Genomic DNA, 22,985 nt, shown 5'->3' on the forward strand with positions numbered 1-22,985 from the left:
AATCAATACATTACATCCTCACATATCTGAGCGCTGTTCTCAAAGACGCAATGTCTCTTTCTTATAAGTAGATAACATTATCATTGTCGTTTATTATCTCTTCAAAATTGTTAGTCTTCAAATAATGTCCGTTTTGATTGAATTTGGGTATCATATTACTGATCAATACTTATTGGATTAATTAATAATAATAATTTAGAAAACTTGCTTGGAAGATCCAGATCAATGAGATTATAAAGAATTTATTCAACGTTATTTAGAACTCCATCCAAAAATACCACCATAGGCTACAACTGGACTTCTACTACTTTTATTTGACAAAAACACCATTTTGACCAAAATATCAGACATCATAGAACTTATCTGGATCTCTTTGGAAACAGAACTGAATATGATATTTTTTAATAGTGTTAGTAACATTTAATTAGGCTATATTTACTATTTTTTATTTTTACTATACTCTTCAATCCCTTTATTTTTTATACTAGACTTATTATACGAACTCTATTCCCCAATTTTGTTAAAGCACGAATCGTCTTTGAAAAGCTAGCCTATAGGACTCTGAGCACGTTCCCGAGCTCTTCAAGCGCGTTCCCCAGCGCTGTGACCTCCAGGTCGCCTCCCCCGGGGATGATGCTTTCGTGCGGGGGAAGGGTTTACCCGTTAGTCGGTATCCAATCCATCCTCCGTCAAAGCCCCGAGCAATCCTGTTACACACGCAGCTCGCGCGATTATCCTGCTCCTGACAAACACAGCCTCTCGCTCAGAATGGCCACAAACATCAGTCACATGCACCAATATTCTACATAAATTAGTCCTTATTTAAATGTAATATACGTCATCTAAGCTACACATTAATGTTCTAAAACGGTCCAAATGCATTCAAACTTACAACATTCAAATTTACAACATTCAAATTTAGATGGAACCTTAATCATTGCAGTAGGCCAAGTCATGCTGAATATTATTTCATATTATATGTTCATATTATTTGAAGTTCATATTATTTGAATTTTTCAGAACAATTTTGTTCCGAGGTTTAAAAAAAATATATTCTTAGCACTTGAAAATTTCATCACCTTTACAAAGAACAATTAAACAATAGTAAACAAAAAAGTCAGTTGCACTAACAATTTTCTTGTTAAAACGTTGACATTTGTCCAATTTGTGTCGAACATGATCTTTAGCTTTATATTTATAGGCCCCATTTTTTTTACTACATTTTTTTATGCAAGTGCATTTCTAAAAACAGTCAAATTACTAATTTATGACTTTAATTCTCACCTTTTGACAACAAAGGAACAAAAAACACAACTGTATTTAAAAAAAAAGTCAAGAACTGCAGCAGTTTTATGTGCTCAAAAAGGTGAACGAGGGTTTAATGGTGTTTAAAAACGTTCTGTTGGATTGGATTTTAATGGCTGCTCCATCTTTCATTGAAAATATTACATAAAACTGTGTTCTGCTTAAAATAGACACATTTATATCTAAATAAGTAATCTTTATGGTTTAAAACACCCTATAAATCCACAGTTTTGTGGTTTTCCAGAAGCCTCTCAGCGGCACTTGCCGATTAATTTTGTTTGTTGAGCCCGTACACTGTGCGAAAGACCCCCCTCTCGATCACTTCTACACGGGCGCATCGAGTCGCGCAGCCTACTGGGTTTATGGTAATTGCGGTTGTTCCCCCGACTGGCCTTCTGGGTAAGAGAGAGAGAGAGAGAGAGAGAGAGAGAGAGAGAGAGAGAGAGAGAGAGAGAGAGAGAGAGAGAGAGAGAGAGAGAGAGAGGCGTCTCGCGCTCAGCTTTCATTGCCCGCTGCACGCGCTAACAGACAGACAGACACGCACACACACACACAAGCAGCAGTCGCGCGAGCAGTCAGCGCGCGCGCCAGGGGTATCGCGTATCGGAACCGGGACAAAGAGACGGAAAATTTTTCACGAACAGTTTGTTAGATTAAAGAGAAAGAAAGAGTTCATCTGGCTGTTTTGTTGGCCAGTGGTCTGTAAATGTACTACGTGTGAGGAGGACCGGTCCGTGCACACACGCGCAAACACGCTGCTGCCGTTCTCGCGCCGTGGCTCTCGATCGCTCTCGTTGTCTCGCCCGAGCACAACATGGCGCTGCGAGGCGTCATATAGCAGACCGAGTTCAGTTCAACTAGAGCCCCGGGGATTGTTTTTGGCACCTGTGCATTCACGCGATTCGTGTCGAAGCCATCAGCCTCTTCTGAGTCAAAGGAATTACATCCGAGCGCTTCTGCATGGATCTATATGGGTCTCTTCACAGTGTTTCCAGAAGTGGATATTCATATTCGGCAAGCGCGGAGATACTTTGAACTTCTGAAGGACTTCCTTTGAAAACAGAGAAAACTAGGGTTGACCCGAGTTATAAATAGGCGACACAGTAATGCAGCTTTCAACAGGAGCAGCTGATCCTCTTTGATTTTAACGGGAATCTTTGCGTGTCTTAAAAACTACTAGAGGGAAAACTTGCATTGAAAGAGGAAACCCCATAGTTTCGGTGCGACTTGATGAAAAGCAAGCATCACTACATTCAGGTAAGAACATTTGAAGATTTGTTATTAATGTTTCCCATGCCTTATCTGCTTATGTTTGTCCCGTTACATTGTGTCCGGTGTAGGCGAATGCGTGCGATCGGTTGCGCGCGGAGCTTTGGCAAAGCTAAAGATGGGTTTGTTTTTGAAAGCCAATCCTATTTTAAACCACGAGTCCCCACATACAGACTCGTGTTCTGACATTTCGCTGTGAAACTACTGTTTGTTGATCAGTTTCCAGCATATCGTCTCCTAGCTGGCTTGTTGTTGTTGACATTTCTTGCTGCTTGTTTGTGTGCGAATATATTAGACATTGCTTTTCATTTTATAAATCGAAATAATCGAACGTTCCAAGGACTGTCTTCACGAGCTAAACTGAGCGTTTCCCATGTTAAGGGACTTTCCTTCGCGGCTGACCTCTTTCCACTGTGCGCTTCATAGCGAAATCAAATCGTAGATTTGTGGAACTGTCGGTTTCTGTGAAATTCACGTGTGCTCATTTTCTCGTGTTGAGTAATGAGACGGCAGCGCGCGCTTGAGTTGGCGCGTGGACTTTCTTTTTCCGACCGGGATCCACCGCGAACGCTATTGATTTCGCAAGCCTCGCCCTTTTATACGACTGTTGCCAACCTTATGATTTTTTTTTTATAAATAACCCATCTCGGTCCCTTACAAAGCTCATAGAAAACAAGAACTGGAGGTGACCTCCAAACAAGTAGGCTATACACGTTTGGAGGTCACCTCCGTTTCATTTTCTTTCTTTTTTCTCAAGTGAGCATTGTGAGAGGACTGAAAGGAAGCATCATGGATAGAAGAAGCCTGTGCATTCGTATAAAATGGAGCTTGTGCTAGACATAGAAGCGAATGAGTCCTTTGTGGAGACGCTGCAAGTCCTCCTTTTGTCAACTTCGCAACCTTCTTGCGCTCAAAGTTATTCTCTCTCGGGTTGTGTCCGGGACGGGAGGAAATGACTCGGTCTGTTCCTGCTTAAGTGAAGACATTGACAGTTATGTGTATAATCTATCATAGATCTTTGAGGTTTCAGAAACCTCTCTGTCCTTGACAGGCGCGGCTGTTTGGAGATTAAAGATCCATACTGACGCTATTTTTCTCCACTTCAAATATTTCACCCACTATGTCACGCAGACTGTCATGCCATTCTCTAATAACAGACAGTGCTGTGTTGTCTCACCCTGATGCTTTCTAAGTAAAACCTCAGGGTTGTATCCAAGTTGTCAAAGAGCTGAAAGTTTGTAGGTTTAAATCCCACGAATGGCCGCTCATTGAACCTTCTCTTGAATAAGACATCTAACCCCAGGTTTATCAAGGTTGACTTCATAAATAAGTCACTCTTGAGAAAAGCTATTAAGTGAATAATTAGCATTTGTAAGGAGTTTGTTGAAAATAGACATAAATTGGTTTCTCTAAAGCGAAGGCACGTGGTAATTGTTGTTGGTTACTCTTGCTGATGCAAACTTTGGCCCCCAGGCCCCTTGCATGCTTTTGTAGTCAAACCCCATTGGGTTAATTTTTCACAAGAGTCTCGTTTCTAAATGCTTGCGACTTGCTATTCTGCATAATTAAAGCACTGTGGACGCTATTAACCAAACGTGTTCGAGCACATCCTTATGAGTCCAGGTGGAAAGAAAGCCCTGGATCCATCCATGTTTCCACAGGCCTGCCTGAACGGCTACCGCAGATTTTTGGCATCCAGTGGCAATTTTAAAAGTGCATTTCAATCTGAAGTTGTTCCTCAACAGCTCTTGATAAGGATTCCCAATAAGACCCATTTGCCTGTGTACGTTTCTGAGTTGGCCCTTTGGTTATTCGATTAAAAGACTGCTTGATAATAGTATATTTATGTTCTTCAGATCAATGTAGCCTATTACTTTTGGGGTTATTTTGTGTAGGCCTAAACAACTAAACAGTGAAAAGTTATTTGTTGCCCTTAAATGGGAAAAATATGAACTCATAAAACCCTTTTAGTTTTAATTGTATAGACGCACACACACTGAAGCGTTCAACCAGACTTTTTACTTTAGCAAATCAAACACTGCAAACTTTATAGAGTGGAGCTAATGACTAGGTTAATGTTATATAAAAGCCGACAATCTGTTCATTATTTGTTCCAATCTGTTCAATACAAACTAATCGAAGCTTCCAGTAGCCTATAAGCTTCAGTTTTTGGTATTGTCTTAAATGACCCCCACTTTTTAGACCCCCGCTCCATGCATTTATTTTCTTCTTAATCTCTGATTTGGTTGATGCCATTAATGGTTATACAGTTTTTGTACGCGAACTGAATACCGGTTTTATTATTTCGTCCAGTCCCCCATCTCGCCCTGCAGAGACCCCCAGCTCCCCGGGTTTGTTTATTTATAGCCTGTCAGCTCAGTGTGAGCTCGCGCCTGCACGGTCTCCTCACCCACGGAGCCTGTCTGCTGGAGACAGACCAGTCTCTATTCCGATGTCAGCGTCAGATTTGCAAGAAAGAACGTGTGACATGTCTGTCCCCTACTGTAATGCTCTATACATATCCCCCCGGGTGGAATTTAAGCCGACGAGTCATAGCCCGAGTTAAACCGTGCCACAGTTCACAGAATATTCGAAGTGACTGATGTTGGTCATGAATCAGGCAGAAATCGGACCACCGAAACGAGCCACATAACAGAGATTGGCTGCATTAGGGGTTATGGGGATAGGAGAGGCATGCATTTTAGATGTTTTTGGCTGGTTATTTTGTGTTTAACAATGCTATATATAGAATAGTCTGTTTAAAATGTACTGCAGGTGTGCTCTGGCCCCAAGGTGTGTAGAGAAAAATGTAAATAAAAGGTAAAGCAGCCTACTTTGGGACAAAATGCTTATTTTCCTTATCTCTTTTGGCGCTTTAATAACTTGCGTATAAACAACAACTTTTGTATTATTTTGCTATTAGTTGGAATTGTAGTTTGCATTTATTAAATTAATCTAGAGCAGTCAATAAAAATTGGACCCTATGCACACCCATCAAAACAAATCCATTCATCATATCCTATTGGCAAATCATTTGGGCGTAATATGAAATATTTTGTAATTAACACAAGTATCAGCAAGCAGACATCATCGCAGAGTTAGTTTCTTCACTAAGTTGTATTGGCGGAGTTTGCTTTTGTCTTGGCAGCCCGTTTGTTTGTTTTTCGCCAGCGTTTAGTGAGGGTGAAGAGGTGCGCGGGGCTCGGATTTCGGAGTTTGGCTCCCGCTGGAGACGTCACGGCTTGATTGAAGTTTCTTCTCGGTCCGAGCGGTCCCGCGGGACGGCGCGCGCTGAAACGGGAGAGCGCTTCTGTTCACTTCACCGAGCTTTTGTGCCGCAGCACGAGCCCCGGCGTGCACGGATCGCTGCGCGCTCCCGGAGCGACGCCTACCCAAGGATATACATTGTTTCTTTTCATTGCGCTGTGTTTCCTTTTCCTCTCTCACGTTGAAGGCTGGGAGTTTTGACACAAATACAATGTATTGGGGATAGTAGATTATAAATATATGGTTTGAAAATGCCAGTCACTTTAGAACCGAGAAGATAAATTGCAACTTCAACAAGAATGTCTTTTTCTTACAGCAAACCATATGTAACCTGCTGGTGCTTTAATAAACCGCTACTAGTCAGTGTTTTATGACGGAGGACTTTATAGTTATACGACTAACAGCACCCAATAAGGTGAAAATCATCATAGGACAGAGATATAAAGAGGTATAGTGCTTCAGAAGTAGTGAAAGATATATGAAATCCTTATGAAATCACTATTTTAATAACAGCAGAAATATATTCATATTATGATAGGCATATATATATCGGAGGTCGGAGAACAGGTTGTGGAAAGAGTCTTTTGATCTCGAATCTCGAAGTATTTTAGGGCAGGGTTCCATAAGCTTCAAGTTCCAGAATGCAAGTTCAAGAACCCTTAACGGAATCGAACTTCACTCGGGTTTAAAAGAGGGACAATTTTCCGAATGATGGTTCTCGGGTCCCAACCCCAGAGCTTGAAAGTCTAAGAGAACCCAATTCGTATCGATTTTTATTAGCAAGCCAGACGAGAAAAGATAGAGAGAGAGAGAGAGAGAGAGGGTTATCGAAAGCCAGCGCTTTAGTCTCTAGAGTGCACGCACGCAACCCACCATTTCAAAGCAGCGCAGAGCGCGCGAGACAGACGGGAGCTGAGAGAGAGAGAGAGAGAGAGAGAGAGAGAGAGAGAGAGAGAGAGGAATGGCTGCGGGGGCCGCACGCGGAATGTGTGCGCTGTCAGCGCGTGGGGCTCGCAGCCATTCGTATTGCTTCTCACAGCTGAATGTCTGCAGGCAAATAATCACTTCTGTGTACACTGTGTCTTAAATATCCGCGCCCTGCTCGCGGAATGTTTTGTCATTTTTTTCATAATGGGCCAGCTCATGCACAGGCGCATAGAAAAATATAGGCTAAAGACTTGTGTTGTATAGGGTTGCAAACATATGCCTGTTGATCGACCCTTTGTCTAAAAGATGTATACACACACAATATATACATGTACGAAAATGCAAAAATATGTAATTACTTCATAAAAATATTATTGAAAATCTATTTAAGACAATTCTATCAATATGCAATGTAGGCCTATTTATATTTCCAACAAAGGACTTCAAAAATATTTAACGTCATTTCCATTTCAGACTTCTATTAAACAAAAAGGGTAGCTAATTTGAGATGTTGTGTAAATTACGTCTCATAATAAATGTCAAATTCCCATAAATGTAACATTCTAAAGTGCATTTCCGCTCAGACTTTTTAAAAAGGAAACAATACATATTTTGCTACATACACTTTTATAATACACCAAATCACCAAAGAAAGTGCAAAATGGTTCACATACGTCTGGGTTTGTCCTTTGCTAATATGTGATAATCTTGGATTATTTATGTAGGCCTACGAGGGTCAGTTGCTTAATGTGGACGGATATTTCACTCGGAGCACCCTGGAGTAGCCTGTGACGCGATCATTTTCAGTTAGACATTGGACGCTTTGGGCTTAAGGTAATAAAGATAAACTCATGCCTTTCACAGCAGTTCTTTTTGAAATGGCGCGCTTTAATGAAAACATCTTATTCACATGAGGGCTGTATTGCATAGGCTGCCTTCTTTTCATTAGTCACGGAGGCATGCGATACATAGGCCTATCCATTTCGTGTGTCTTGGAAAGTTTTGCGCTTGGATTTCCCCCTTCATTCGGCTGTGTTTTCATCTCCATCATACGGATATTGTAAATCACAGAATCTCACACTTCAGGAGCTAAACATTTAACACTCTTTCATGCTCCACACACTTTATAACATCATCTCGTGTATTTTTTTTCTTTTGTCAACAACAACGACCAGATGTAACGGCTTTCAGGCGTGCCTTTGGCTAATCCGTGCCACGCTGTCGCTCAAAATCTTTGGGTAGGCATTGGAAATAATTCGTTTAACTAAGCAGTTTCGTTGTTTTATTCCTTTTTATTAATGTACACCAAATAGTATATATATTTAAAATATTTATTTCTTTATGCTTATTTTTAAACATTATTTTTTAGTAATTAATTCTTGTTTTAGATAGGCTATTTACCGTAAAAAAAATTGTATAGGTACTTTTTATTAGCCTTATATTTTTGCGCATTACCTGCACGGTCTATTAGCTTCGAAGTGAGCTGAACATTAGGCGCTGCAAATTACATCAAAATTATTTATTTTTATTTTTATCAGTGCAGCGTGCAAAGACGGGAACCACAAACCAATAATGTTCCTGCTCCAAGCATTTAATAATGGGCGGCTAGACGCAAAACACGCCTAGTTTGAACGCCAAGGTTATAGGAAACAAAGTTAAAACAGCCCATGCAGCTCGATGAAAGTGTTGGCTCACCTACAGTAAATAGCAGACAAAGCGCCCGGCGAGCTTGGCTTGTGACTGATGTCTTTGAGAGCGGAGGTTTCATTGCTCCGTGGGGGGCGAGTACCCCTCCAACCGAAGCGCCCCTCAGATGCATAATGTCCTCGCCCCCGCCGGCGCAATGAAAGAGCGGGTCACAGAGGGGACGGGAAATGAGAGCGCAGAGAACGTGACTGAATGGGCCAGGCGAGTTTCTGCTGCGCTCCCCATGGCAGGGTCGGATTAGGCTTTAAGAGCAGGGCAGGATGGGGGAAGGGAGGCACACGCTCCGGGAACAGCGGCAGAATTTACGTTTATTAAGTTTAATAGCGGCTTAATGCTGGTGTAGTTATAAAACATTAATTCAACTTTGCTTGTAAATGCAAGAGGGTTACCCTTCTGCATGTTGTTTGCTTGAGTAGGAATACATTTTATACTGTTTTGCATAAATGCAACTGCTTTTAGTGATGGATTGTAATTGAATTAATACATTCTACTTATGCATTGAAGCTATTGTGCAAAGCAGGTTGCTATGGAAGTTATGCATGCACATCTGTGTGTGTGTGTGTGTGTGTGTGTGTGTGTGTGTGTGTGTGTGTGTATGTGTGTGTGTTGGTTTGATTGATGACAGAGGGCAAACTGTCTCACTCCTTCAATAGCAGAGTCTGTGGCCATGTCTCTAGATAAGCTCTGGGTGTGCGTTATTGAAATCTGGGGTCTGTAGAGCCATCAATAACAGAGGCGCAGCTTGCCTACTCAACAAAGCTCATCTGTAATGTCTTGCCAAGCCGTGGGGCTGGGCTGCAGTATTTTGGGAGGAGGGGCTGATTTTGATTCCTGCTTTCTCTGCTGTAATGATGAACCCCTCACTCCTATCTTTGTGTTGCTCTGTTTGAGCATGGACCGCAAAGGGATTCCTTATCAGAGCACTTGCTCTGAGATAACAACAAGGCACATGGCCTGGTGACCGTTTGTCGAGACTAAGGCATGTGGAGGTGAAGGCCTCATCATGAAGAAGTTGTTTCTCATTTTCCCTCTCTCTGCTCATCTTAGTGATACTATGCCAATTTCTTCGCTCAGTCATCAAGGTTAATTTTTACCGTGGTTCATTGTGAACTGAAAAGTGTATGTGAATAAATTATAGAATGTGATAAATATTCTGCCTTAAGAGCTGTATATAAGATTTTCTTTTGTTTTTTCTACAACAGAAAATTATTCTGATGGGATGGTGAAGACCAGGGAATCTGTTGAGAACTAACAGAGAAATAGAGTCCTCATTCAAAGCATGGTAAGCATTTCATTTAATACATGCAAGTCAAAAACTGAAATTCTATTCCAGTTAGTCATGTATGAGAACAGCATTGTGTCACTTCTTTTATCATAGAGAGACACATTTCAAACTATCCCCTCCCACATTGAAATATATCAACCTGTCATGCTTGCAAAGACCCTTATCATCTGTTTTCTTGCATTAGAATTCTTTATTGTTGACAGATGCATTCTCTCAGAATGCACAAGCTAGGACTGGCATAATTTGACTCCAAGGTCACTCTCAGGTATGATGGGAAGACCAGTCTTTGCTGTCTGCCAGACTGCCCAGAATGCATACATCAAAACTGCTGCGATTCCCGCTCTATAACCTTGCTGCAGCTGACATTTAAAAGCATTTTCTGCATTCACCTGTTCTGACCTTGACTAGTGCAATGGGTTGTAACATCCTTGTAATTTCCTATAACCATCTTCAAGGTGATGTGGAAATCATCAGATTACTGTGTGTGAATCAGTTTGTGATTAGAAAGTGAGATGCTTTCCCCTGACCTTTTAATAAGAAAGTGGCCACTTAAATGGCCACTTATGTCTATCATTTACTGTGATTAATTCTTTTGTGTTTCTCACCACATGCAGTTTCTTATTTCAGTGATACATTTACATTTACATTAAGTGAAAGTTGAATGATATCTCTAAATTGGATGGATTTTACCTGTTGTTAATCTGTATTGGCCTTTTGTTCATTGTCTGCCTGTTGTCTGAATCATATTGCTCTTTTTTTGTTGAAATATACTTTCTGCTTTTTTGTCTCAGGTGGATGCGAGTACAACCTGCAGAATGAACCCTCTCAGTGCACTTGGCATCGATCGAACAAGCCTTATGCGGGAGAGCCTCCACATTCACGGAGGGATGGTCTATCCACCAGGAATCCGGACCCTGCCAACAGAAAAGGGTTATGTTGGTGACAGGATTCATGACTTGCTCTACAAACCAGATGTGTCTCTTGACAGCAGAAAGACCGCAAACAGTTACGTTGGACTTTATAAAAGCTCCCTTCCTGGGATTCAGAAGCCGCTGGTTGTGCCTGGGTCTGGTGCAGATACTTTAGGGTTGGATAGACGGGTCTTACAAGCAGATAAGCCACCAGAACTCAGTCTTAATGGTGGTAGCAGCTATCTGCGGGTTCCCTGGATGAATCCCTACCATGAAGCTGGAATGTACCCTTTCTTAGACTCCAGCAAATTCACTGCTTTGAACATGTATAAAGCATCAATCCTGTCACAACCGCCACCTTACCTTCCCCAGCATCTGGCCTACCAGTCTCTATGTGCAGGAACAGGAGGCAGCGCAACTGGTACAGAGCGCTTGTTTTACATGCATCCCTATCCCCCTACACCTATATCATCATCCCTTGCTTCTCCTCTCAGGATACCCAATTCAACTGTTGCCCCTGCACTGTCTCCTATGATGCACCACCAGGACAAAACGATACAGAGTATTGGTCCAAGGATTCACCATGAGCCGTCAGCATTTGGGCAGCAGACCATACATCAGCAAAGCCAGACCCACCACCAGTCACCCAGTGATAGGCAGCACAGCAGCAGTGGAAACAGTGCCAGCAACAGCAAGTCCATCCGGACCCCATCCAGCAAAAACTCAAGCAGCACTAGCAGTAATGTTAACGGAAGTAGCAGCGTTGGTGTTAGCAGCAGCTCCAGTTCTGTAGTCTCAGTGAACTCTTGTCCTTCCCTTTTAATGCAGCCACCCCGCCCCCCTCAGCCACCTGCAGCACCTCCACCCCCTCTCCCACATCTTGTGGATAGCACTACAGAGTTCCAAAAGCCTCAGTACAGAAGTCCTTCCTCATCTTCCTCATCTTCACCATCGGTTGCTCACACTGTCTACATTAACAGCATGTCCAAAGAGCTTCGCTCTCCAATTCGGCCTACTAGTCAGAAGCATAAAGCCAAAGAGGCAACCATGGAGTCCAACAGAGGTATGGTGAACGAAAGAAAGTGCAGCAGCTCACCTGTTAAGACCTCTTCTGAGAAACCCCCTCAACAGGGGCCGATTACCAAAGACCCAGCAGACAAGCCTTTAGACTTGTCTGGCAAAATCATGGACTTTGAAGTACCTACCAATGGGTACCCCCCAAAGTTAGAGGCCTTAGCTAAGCTACGCTATTCCCCTACCACCCGTTATGGACTTCCCCCTAACAGGGAGCTTTTAAAAGAGACTCTTTCTCCATCACCCTCCACAGTTAGCACTTCTTCTAAAACTCCAGAGAGGCCTGAGATAATTAGCACTTTACCATCTTCCTGGGTGGTGCCAAGTCCTAACCAGACAATCAGCTCTGAGTCTAGTCAAAACAAAGGCTCCAGCATAATCAAGAATAAGAATCTTGAACATGTGGTGCCACAGTCAAGAAGTTCCTCTTGTCCCAGAATTGATGACCAAAACAATGGCTCAATCCCAAGTTCTGCCCCAACTGTCATGACTACAGCATCTCGGCCATCATCTGTCTCACCTTCTCCCAAGATTAATGGTGAATGGCCAAAGTCAGTTCCCACCCCACCAGAAAAGACCACAGTAGCTACAAAGCCCTCAAAGACACTCAAAAAACCTGAAACCCCTGAAATTGGCTTCAAGCCTCAGCAATCACATTTAGAGAATGGACATGCTGCAAGCCACCTCTACATGCCTCAGGGTGAAACTTATCTTCCTCCCAGCTTAGCATATTCTAGCAGATATCTCTCATATCCAGTACCTGAGAGTCTTTCCCTTTCCCACTTGCAGATGTCGGGAAAAGGGCCAGTGTATCCTCATCCAGTTCTGCTTGGCACTAACAGTTTGTATTCAGCACGTTTGCCACCCAAGCCTGGCATCCCATATGGAATCCCACCCAGTCATGGTGAATATCTGACTTACCACGACTCACAAGAAATGGTCCATCCACTAATGTCTCCCCACATGCCCCTGGACCACAAAATCACTGAGCGTCTGGAACTGAGACACAGACCCCTGGACAAGCGTTGGCATCATGACGAGGCTCCGTTCAAACGCCGAAGCATCACTGACACAGACCCAGGCTACAAATCTGAGAGGGAGTCAGAAAGGCAAGAAGTTTTAGGCTCAAAGTCTCAGAGCAAGCTTCGCACAGTGAATAAAGAGGAGATTGTCTGCATCGACCTGGTCCAAGATGACACGGATGGCAGTCCAGAGCAAGACAAACATAGTTCTGTCGATGCCAAAAGCAAAGAGCCAGCTAAGCCAGTCGGCAGTGGGACAGGGATGGGAAATGAGAGTGGCAGTAATTCTGAGGGGAAAGAGCCAGAGCTCATGCAGATTTTGCGTTCTGGCCAGCCTACCGTATCTTGGCCAACTGATTCAGAGCGGAGGGCAGAGGTATGCAGTCCACCTCAGCCACAGAAGCAGTCTGACTCCCCTGTGCACAGCCAGAGTGAAGAAAGCTCCTCTGAGCATAGCCCACTACCTGACACATTGGAAGAGCAGACATTGCGCTGTGCCAGAACCTCTGGCGAAAGGGCTCGAGCTGATGGTGCTGAATACAAACTTGATCGGCACCATGATAATCGACAATATGTGGACATGGGCAAGGATGTACCAGAAGATGCAGAGTCCCATGAGGATGAGGAGGAAGGACATGGGTTGTCTAAAAGCAAGAGATCCAGCTTGGCCAAGAGAATAGCCAACACCTCAGGATATGTTGGCGACCGCTTCAAGTGTGTCACCACTGAGCTGTATGCAGACTCCAGCAAATTGAGCCGGGAGCAGCGAGCCTTGCAGGTGAGTTCTGCAATTATTGTACGTTGGTTAGGATGAATAGGGAAGTTTGTGCGTTATGGAACATGTCATTCTCACACTTTCACTTTAAGAAGCATTCTGACCCCTTATGGTCAAGTAAGGGTGCTATAATTTAAAAACACCTCACATTTTCTGTTCCCGTGGTCAACACTTCATGAACAAGCAGCTGTGATTGAATTGGATAAAGTTCCCAGTCATTCTGAGATTTACAGCTTCTCTTCTGGCTTTGAACGGGCACCCGTATCTAACTTCTACACTCGGTTATATTGATCACATTACTAATTACAGATCTCTGTAACCCACACTGCCTCTCCTGCTCATTCTTTTCTAGCAGTTTTTGGGCACCTGCTGTGAATCTGTCAAACAGGCTTTAATGGCAGCAGTTCTACAGTTATCATGAGAGATTTGTGTTTTTGTACAAGAACACATACTTTTGAGTGTGCGGTTCAGTCAACAGCTGAAAGGGTTAACACAAAGTGCAGTCTGTGGCTGTTATGTCCAGTCGTGCGGAAGCTCAGTTTCCGAATGTTTGTGTGTGTGTGTGTGCATGCAGTGACCTTACTAGCACATAATGCCGCAGGCAAACGTTAACCTGCAGGTCAGTCCTGGAGACCGGTGTGTATGTGTGTGTGTGTGGGGCATACCCAAACAAAATTGCACACCATTTCCTACACTCTTCCATCTTGCACTCTGTTCCTCTCTGTACTCTTTGCAAACAAACACATGTCCACCCCTGGGCCCCCACTAGCCATGTGCATGGTGGCAGCCCTCCCAGCTTAAGTGAAATCCATTCTTTCCTGATAGGGAAGATTAGAGTTCTTACTAGCAGCAGCGAGCAGAGCGCTTGCAGAATGGCAGAGTCATTACAGCACACACACATAGTCGCACAGCGGAGGGAGAGCAAGGGAAAGGCTGATGAAAGACAATGCCCTAATTTCAGATAGCCCACACAATTTGGAAAGTCCTTTTAAATAAGCCTTGTATGTTCTACGCATTTCCACAAATCTTACACTGAAGTTTGCATCATTTGAACAGCAGCTTTCAAAGCTTTAACATGATCAGATATGTAATGAGTTCCCCCGTATTTTTGTGTATAAGGGTGAGGTTATGTTTGTTGATGTGTTACATTTGTGTAAATATTCAATTCAAATCATTGAAAAAGATATTGAGCCCCATTCTGATTGCTTAGATGGAAGGATTATCACAAGAGGACAGTAATTTAAGTCAACCAGCTGCGTTTTGGGAGGTCAGTTCATTTTATTTTTAAATTACTAATCAGTTGAAATGAGTAACACTTGGTTGTGTGCCCACAGGCGTTTGTGAAGTTAGACTTTTTTCATTCCTTTACCCCCTTTCTGAGGGGCCCTGAAAATTGCATGGTCAAAAATATTAGTAAAATGAATCCCCTTATTTCACCTTTATCAGTTAGCATTTGTGTTAAGTTATTGATATGCATTTCCTGCATTTACTCTATTGCGCTTTAGCTCCTGTTCTACTCTGATTGCAGATTAATTTTATGCAAGTTTTATTCTGTTTTTTTCCCCCTCTGTTTTTGTTTTACTGGAGCACATGAGAGATGGGCTTTACAGCTGGTGCTCGTAACACGGGATCTGGTTTCACAATTGTGGTGTGTGTGTGTGTCTGTGTAGCGTGCGATGATGCATTTCTCGGAGCTGGAACTGAAGGAAAAGGAGGGGTGTGTGTCGTCTGCAGCGCCCGGACTGGGAAGAGAGCTGGAGAGAGAGAGGGAGTTGGCAGAGAGCCAGTGCGGAGCGGGAGATTGGGAACGAAGCCAGCCAAGCTCCAGGCCCTCCACAGCCCTTTCGGCCCTCTCCAATCACACTGAACAGCACAACGGTAAGATGTGCACACACACACACATACACTCAAGTACAATCCCTATCGCTCTGTCTCCCACTCCTGGGCTCCCTTTTATTTTCTTTGTTTCACACTGTCTGTCTTTCATATGCACTGTCTCTAACTTTCATCTTGCTTGCATGCTGCCTGTATTTATGCATTTCACTCATTCGCTTTCTTTCTGTCCTATCTCCTGCGATCTTCTGTAACATCTCAGATTCTCAGGCGCTTGTTCGTTCTTCACCCCCCCCCCCGAAATCTCCACACATTTCCTTCCCTTGTCTCTAGGGACGGTCCCTGTGCTGTGGCGCTCCATGTAACAGCGTTAAACCAGCGGAAACGACGTGGTAAACATGGCTTCCACCACCGCCACCCTCAAACAGGAAGCCCTCACATAAACACGCACATGCTCTGTCTCTCCCTCTCTCTCTCTGCTGTTTTTGGCTCTTGTTTTTTCCACTTGAGCTTAGCTAATGGCCTAATGCCATCAGATTTCCAAATCAACACTTTGCTGCTATGTGACCTCGATCTCCCTTGTGGCCTTCACAAAGGCAAGGCGTTTCCTGTGCATGTGGGTCAAAATGTGTGTGTTCGCGCGTGAACGCTCGCATGTGTGTCAGCCACACGGACAATTATCAGTGCTCTGGATTACATAAACAGAGTGTGCTCGGCAGAGCGGCAGTTCCTGTGAAGCTTTGAGGGTGAAAATGCTACAAAAAAAAATCTACTGTAGTTTCGATCAGAGCTTTGAGTTGATCTCATCTGTCAAAAACCATTCTATTCAACAATCAATATAGTTCAATTGACTTAAGAAACAAAATTGATTATTTGACTTTGTTTTGTCCTTTTTGGATGTTTCATGCCCTTCATTCTTCGCTTGATTTCTATGCCCTGTCTGTCCTTCAACATCTCTCTCTCGCTGTCTGGAATGGCCACATTAACTCTCTCCGGGTGACGCGAATGATGTTTCCATGGTGATCTGTTTTGGTGCAGAGTTGCTATGGTGCACACATTGCCATGAATTATGGGATGCATGTGGTGTTAGTCACATGCTTTGTGCGCGTCTGTGTGAGCCTGGGGCAGAGTGGGTTGTATTCTTACCCAGGCCAGTATAAAGGTAGTTCTGTTCTGCATCTTTCGTATGCATGATTACGCAGTATTTAACAATTATCGCGGAATGTGTATTTTTGTAAATTTGATAGATTTGGTTTGGGCTAGCTGCATGATTTGCGTGTGCATGTTTTTAGACCATGTATGCGACACTATATATGGTGGGAGTGTTTGTGTGTGTGTGTTGAAGAGAGAAGCGGGTGGTATGGAGCGTGAGCCCTTAGAGTCTGTCTTTGATCTGCGCTGCTGCTCTTAGCTGCCGGGAGACATTCTCAAGGAGCGCTTTTCACTGCCACACACAGAATGGGAGCAGGAGAGGAAGTGGAGGGGGGGCTTGAGCTGGGTTGCCGCTTGCGCTCTTGGCACGGATGTTTCGGGCTAATTTAAGCTTACAGGGAGAGCGAGCACGTGCATCCCTGTTTGCTGTCTAGCTCCCGGTGTATGATGGGTGTGGTGTAGTTAGCACAAACATGCAATTGTCCAGGGTGGTGAGGAGTGTTTTTCTCCAGTCTTTTCCTTTTTATCTCTCTGTCTGCGGCCTCCACTCTCTGTCTTTTCTGGTTTGTCATGCTTCTTTTGAAGTTGAATAAGGTCTTGCAAGCCGGTGACGCAATGGATCTGACTAACGCATTTGTGTTTGTGTGGCTATGCAGGTGCGACGCCAAACAACAGAGTTCCCGTTCTTCAGCGGTGCGGCCCACCAGCCGATGTCCCGCAGTCCTGCCGAGCAGAGGAGAAGAAAGTGAGGGACGTGAAAGGAGAGGAGGAGGGGTCTGTTGGCACGGCGACGGGCAGGAAACGTGCATTGGGTTTGGAACAGAGCCAAGGCCACCCTGATTGCACACACACCGCAGAAGAGAGAGATGGAGAGAGACGGACGAGAGGAGAAGACGATAATGGCATCGCGGCGAAGAGAGCGAGACTGATTTCAGGTAGACATCTGGACTGTCTGTCTCTCCAATGCCCTTCAATGTCTGTCCTCTTTTTCCATCTTTTCATTCTTGGTCATTTTAACAGCAAGCAGAGGACGGTCCGCTCTGTCTTTCAGCTTATCGCTGACCTCCTGTCTAACACTATCTGACATGTCTCACTCTCTCAAGGATCAGCTGCTCTTTTCCCTTTTCCTCTGCTTCCTCCGGCTTTGATTTGTGTTTATTGCTGTCACATGGTCCAAATAAACACAACTGCTGGGTGTTCTCTGCCCTACTCTGTCTTTTTGCTCAGTCTAAAGGGCGTTTTCAGACATCAAAACAACCTTTGTATAAACACGCATCGCTTAAACGTGTCCCAGAAAGCTTGTTTTTGTCAGCAAAATCTGGGTGTCTGTTCAGCTCTGTACTTTCATTTAAAAGCTATCAAACTTTTGCGTGTTTGTGCTTTAGGAGGAAACTACTCTGTTAACAATTGGAAAACAATTCTTGCTCTAAGTGTGCAACCCTTTGCATTGACACAAGTGGACATTGTTACATTCAAATGTAAATGGGTTGCAATGCATTCTGGGGATCGAATGAACAACTTCTGGTGGTCAGGGAGAGCATTGGCTACAAAGCATTTTTAATGTACTGCCTAATGCATCCTAAATGTGTCAGTCAACAGCAAATGATTCATATAACCACATACTTACTATGCCAGAAGGAAATAAAAAAATCTGGGAAAGGTCATACAGTTGCAAGACTTACTGGGACAGCTGGGATGCAATATCCATTTTATTTTTAGTATGCAATGTATGTAGTCACAAAATCAGAACCTCCCCTTTTGCAAATCAAATTTGAGACGCAGCTGACCACTTAAGATCTGATCATCCAAGCTGAACGTTAATACAAGGTAGAAACAGATTGCTTCTGTCTCTCTCTACAGACGTGTGGCCGCAGCCCTCCGAGCAGGAGGTGAAGAATCTGAAGGTGTGTATCGAGTTGACAGGTCTTCGCCTTAGTAAACCCCGCCACTTCCATAATTTCAAGGAACTGTGGGACCGACAGGGGCCGCTCAACCATGACAGGCCACAATCCGGAGCTCCCAATATGGGCTTGTCTCCCACATCCAAATCCTCTCTTCCAGCAATCCAAACCACCAGGAGGGAAAAGCTTGACCTTTGCCCCCCAGAGGTCCCGAGGCTCACCCACGGTGTCCCTGCCGTGGATCGAAAGGTCAAAGCAAATGGATTTGAAGAAAAAGGAGTGAAGAGGAAAGCAGAAGTGGAGAAAGGCTGGACTAAGGACCAGCTGGAATATGTAGAGTCCGACATAGGTAAGTCTTTCCATTATGTCTCATTTAAATGCAGGGTTTTCTCGTTTATCTGTTTAGTCACACATCATTAAGGTAAATAGTTTCTCAAGTCCCTATATACTCTATACACCACAACCTACATACTACACCTTATGCCCTATACCCTACATATGCCAAACATACCCACCTTCTACATATTGCACTCTACAAGTACAGTCTATTTAGAATCTATCTACGTCCTATATACTACATTCAATAGTCAGCACACTACCTTTTACATCCTGTTCCCTACAAACAATTCCCTTCACCCTTCTCCTCACATCCAACAGAGTTTACAGCCTGTGACCTATACCTTACATATGCCCTCCATAACACACACTACAATCTGTACCCTTGAAACTACACACCCCTCACATCTGACATTTATGATTTACACACTACACTTCACATGGTATGCACTACACCCTACTTAAGTAATGCTCCCTATATACTACAGTCTATACCTTACACATGCATACTACACCCTACAGCTGGTTTCCTTTGAATGGCAGGTTTGTAAATAGTGCTCTAAGCTAAGAATAAGTGTCATTTAGTTATGCATGTCACAGAGAAGGTCTCAGAAGGAGAGAACTGAGTGGGGAGACACAAGCAGAAGTGTGAACGAATGAGACCCAGAGAAAGGGAACAAACGGCTGTGAGAAAACAAACAGAGGGGAAGGGTGGAAAAAAAGGAGTGAAAGAGATGAAAAGAGGATACAGAGCTGAGGGGATAACTGAGGTGAAAGACGGAGCGAGGCAGATTAGAGGAAAGCAGAGCACGTCGTCCTGTGTCTGCGGCTTTGGGATAGCAATAATGATTCTTGTTGATTGACAAGCCACAGTTGCACACGCTCACACGCACACTCTCAGACGCTCGCTTCCTTGTTGTTATAAAAGCATCGCCGAGAAAGTGCATGCCGCAGAGTAATGAGCCATGAGATTCCACAACTGTGCAAATAACAACGTACATGTGTGTGTGTGTGTGTGAGGCTGCCCGTCAGTATCTTGGCTGCTGGATATTGTGCTGGCATTCTGTCAGGAGGATTAGAGAGCAGCAAGACGCGAGACAAGACTATTTATCTCGCTCTATCCCTCACTCTTTGCGTGCGAAGTAATATGTCCGATACATATGCATTTACTCAAGCTGAGAGATGGTTTGCTTGTTAATGCATTAGTGTGTGTGTGCGCGTGTGCCCAGTTGCGTGCTAATGGGAGGCTAATATCCCCCAGATGTCCCTGTCAAAATCCGTCTCCCGCTGCACACACACATACTCGCGCTCTTCAGCCGAGGGAATTCGTATGCACACGCAGGCTAATTTGTGTTGTCTATGACGAGGTGTGAGAGACGAGACATGCATGTCAGTGATGCACGACTCCGCTGTATGCCACAGGGTGTGTGTGTGTGTGTGTGTGTGCATTTTTAGCGCACTGCTTTTGCTCTGTTGATTTTTAAAGGCATTAAGGTCTTTGCTCCTCTTTTGCTAATTGAGTGATTCACTCAGGTTTCAGAGCACGCACACTTCTGCGTGTATGTGTGTGTGTATGTGTGTGTGGGGGGGGGGTGGGGGGGCGTTGGTGCGGTGAATCTGGTCTCAAGGGTTCTCGGGGTAGGACTTTAATTAGCCTGTTGAAGGAGAGGAGCACTTTACGCAGGCTGGAATAGTTTGCCCATGAGGATGGGGTCTTGTGCGCGCACGCACACACACACACACACACACACACACACACACACACACACACACACATACACACACACACACAACAAGTACAGTTTCACAGTTGGTGGTCTGCACATTGAAAGTTCTCTAAGGTGCTTTTGTCTTTTATCAATGTAAAAATGTATGCAGTTGGTAAAACAAAACTTGTACATTCCTTATGCATATTATTTTTCTTATTTTACTTAAAAATATTACGTAAAAATATTACCAAAAATGTAACAAATTTGACGCAATGAAACAACCGAACAAACACTTGTATTTTATCTTGTATTTACACTTTTTTCTTTAGTTTTAAAATTGATTTAGTAAAAAGGTTGGGAAAAAATGTTGTCGCCCAAATGTTATAATTTGCTACTTGGCCTGACTGATATATATTGGTGCTTTGATAGTTGGTATAGTGCGTGTTTTTATTGGCTTTGTGGTCTTCTGTTTTTTTGGCGTCCTCTGTTCTTGCTTGCATGCTTGTGAGAGAGGTTTTCTCTGCGCGGTGGGGCTTTCGCTGGCTCAGTGTGTGCGCGTCTGAACGGGGAGTATGATGAATAATGGAACAGATGTGGAGTAGGCTCGGTTTCTCTCTCTCTCGGCCTTGCGCTCGCTCTTTCATCGTCTCTTTCCCTTGGTGCTGCATTTCTCTCTCTATTCTTTCACTTTTACATCAGTCCGTCATTTCTCCTTTTCTGTTCAATGTTCCGTCCCTTTTCATTTGATTTCCCTCTCTTATCTTGGTCTTCCTTTCATGTTACTTTTCCCTTCCGTCCTTCTCTGCTGGTTGATGTTATGGCTTAAACGTGCCTCTTTGGCTTGAGCTCTGGTCACGTGATGTAAAATCGAAAGCAGACGAAGGAAATGATGCATCAATTTTTGTAAATCTTTTCATCCGGTGTCCGTCCTTCATAACGCGGTCAGCCTGCTGCTGTTCATTCTGCCACTGTCAGTCTGATTTACCTAACAAGACCTTAAGGAAACTTCTGTCGGTTTGATGTGTGTGTGTGTGTGTTGCACGTGAAGAAATCTCTCGCAAACACACAAAACGTAAATTCCAGATTTGTGTTCTTGTGGTTGTTTCTTTCCTGTCATACTTGTTTCAAGATTTGTAGTTGAAGATTTTATGATTAAAAAAAGTTGGTTACTTCATTTGTAGAATCTGCGTCTACAAAATTCAGTATTATTTTTAACATTTATTTAATGCATTTTGTTATTTGAACAACACATTTGCACTGTATATTTGTTTTATTCTACTGTAATATTATTAGGTCATTTTAACATTTTGGTGAACTGCATAGATTTCCCTTCAGTCAGTTCAGAAAAAACGCACAATTACTTCATTTAGCTGTATTTCTCTTTTCACAATCTTATTTTAACGCGTTTTACCAAATTTTTACAGAGATTTGTTGATTTGAACTCAATCAGTGCAGAAACAGCACAACCAAATTTTATTTGGATTTTTCTAGTTGTTGTTCCACTGTAGTATTGTCAACTCATTTTAACGCATTTTGCGTTTTGCAAAATTACGATTTTCCACCACAATCATTGCAGAAATTACATCAAAATTCAGCATTAACTTAATCTGATCTAACTGCTGTCGTCTCTTTCTCTTTCTCTCTAGCTGTTCCTCTTCTCCCTGATGGCTTCTGTGGAGATTCTGTACGAAAGTTCTCCTCCTCGATTTCCACTCACCTCTCGGACAAACGGCAGCGATTAAAGGAGCACCGTAAGTCACTGGGATCCTCCTCCCCCTCTCTGGACCCCAGTTGCACCTTCCCATCTCGCTTGCGGCGGCACAGTGACCCTGAAAAGCCAAAGGGCAAGCGGCAGTGCAAGACCAAGCACCTCGGCCAACAGGAGCGCAGGATGCTGCTGCAGATGACCAATGAGGAGTGTCCTGAACTCAGCCCCGCCCACCAACACAAGGTAAGAGTCGGGCATATGTCTGCGTGGTGACAGAAGGTCGAGATACTCGTTTATCTGCACAAGAACGTCCTTTCTTTTTCTGCGCACGCGTGGCTAACGCTGCTCTTTGCTTTGGCTCACAACCCAAGCGTTCTCCCTGGGCTCAGTGAGGAACCGTTTAAAAGCATGTCTCCAATCACAACAATGTTAATCATCCCAATTAGGGAAGCACTGCGGCTCTCTTGGACGGCTCAACGGACGCGGGAGGGGGTCATAGTGTGTGTGTGTTTAGATTGCAGTTGCTTTGACCTCCTCTCGTGCTGAAAGGCAGACTCCCAGTGGAGAGACGCATCCGAGGGGGAGGGGAGGAGTGAAGGCCGGGTCAAAATTCTGGTCTCCTTCTCTCTCTCCGTCAAGGAAAATGATTCCCCAGTGAACCAACTGTGCATTCTTTAAATAACGCTGCCTGCGTTCTCCCCGTTGCGATCTCACAAGCAGATGTAGCGCACACACAATACCCTGTGTTCTGTAGCTGAACACAAAACACATTCAGCGTAAACACAGCGTTTACAGCAGACAAAC

At 43.8% G+C, this 22,985-nt stretch overlaps 1 protein-coding gene across 2 annotated transcripts in view; it reads left to right on the forward strand.

The window, feature by feature from the left end:
- Nucleotides 1-1,808: 1,808 nt before the first annotated feature.
- The window catches only part of bcor (BCL6 corepressor), a 40,065-nt gene continuing 18,888 nt past the window's right edge, over nt 1,809-22,985 (forward strand). Inside the window, exons 1-8 of one of the 2 annotated variants that reach the window (XM_026235656.1) lie at nt 1,809-2,562; nt 9,678-9,757; nt 10,552-13,545; nt 14,753-14,809; nt 15,213-15,420; nt 17,184-17,462; nt 18,388-18,777; nt 22,120-22,424. In XM_026235656.1, coding sequence (XP_026091441.1) covers nt 9,755-9,757; nt 10,552-13,545; nt 14,753-14,809; nt 15,213-15,420; nt 17,184-17,462; nt 18,388-18,777; nt 22,120-22,424 — 4,236 coding nt within the window. In that variant the 5' untranslated portion in view covers nt 1,809-2,562; nt 9,678-9,754. The remainder of the gene's footprint in view (nt 2,563-9,677; nt 9,758-10,551; nt 13,546-14,752; nt 14,810-15,212; nt 15,421-17,183; nt 17,463-18,387; nt 18,778-22,119; nt 22,425-22,985) is intronic. The other variant, XM_026235657.1, reaches the window with a different exon arrangement.

Source organism: Carassius auratus, chromosome 47 (assembly GCF_003368295.1).
Source record: "Carassius auratus strain Wakin chromosome 47, ASM336829v1, whole genome shotgun sequence".
NCBI classification, from domain to species: domain Eukaryota; kingdom Metazoa; phylum Chordata; class Actinopteri; order Cypriniformes; family Cyprinidae; genus Carassius; species Carassius auratus.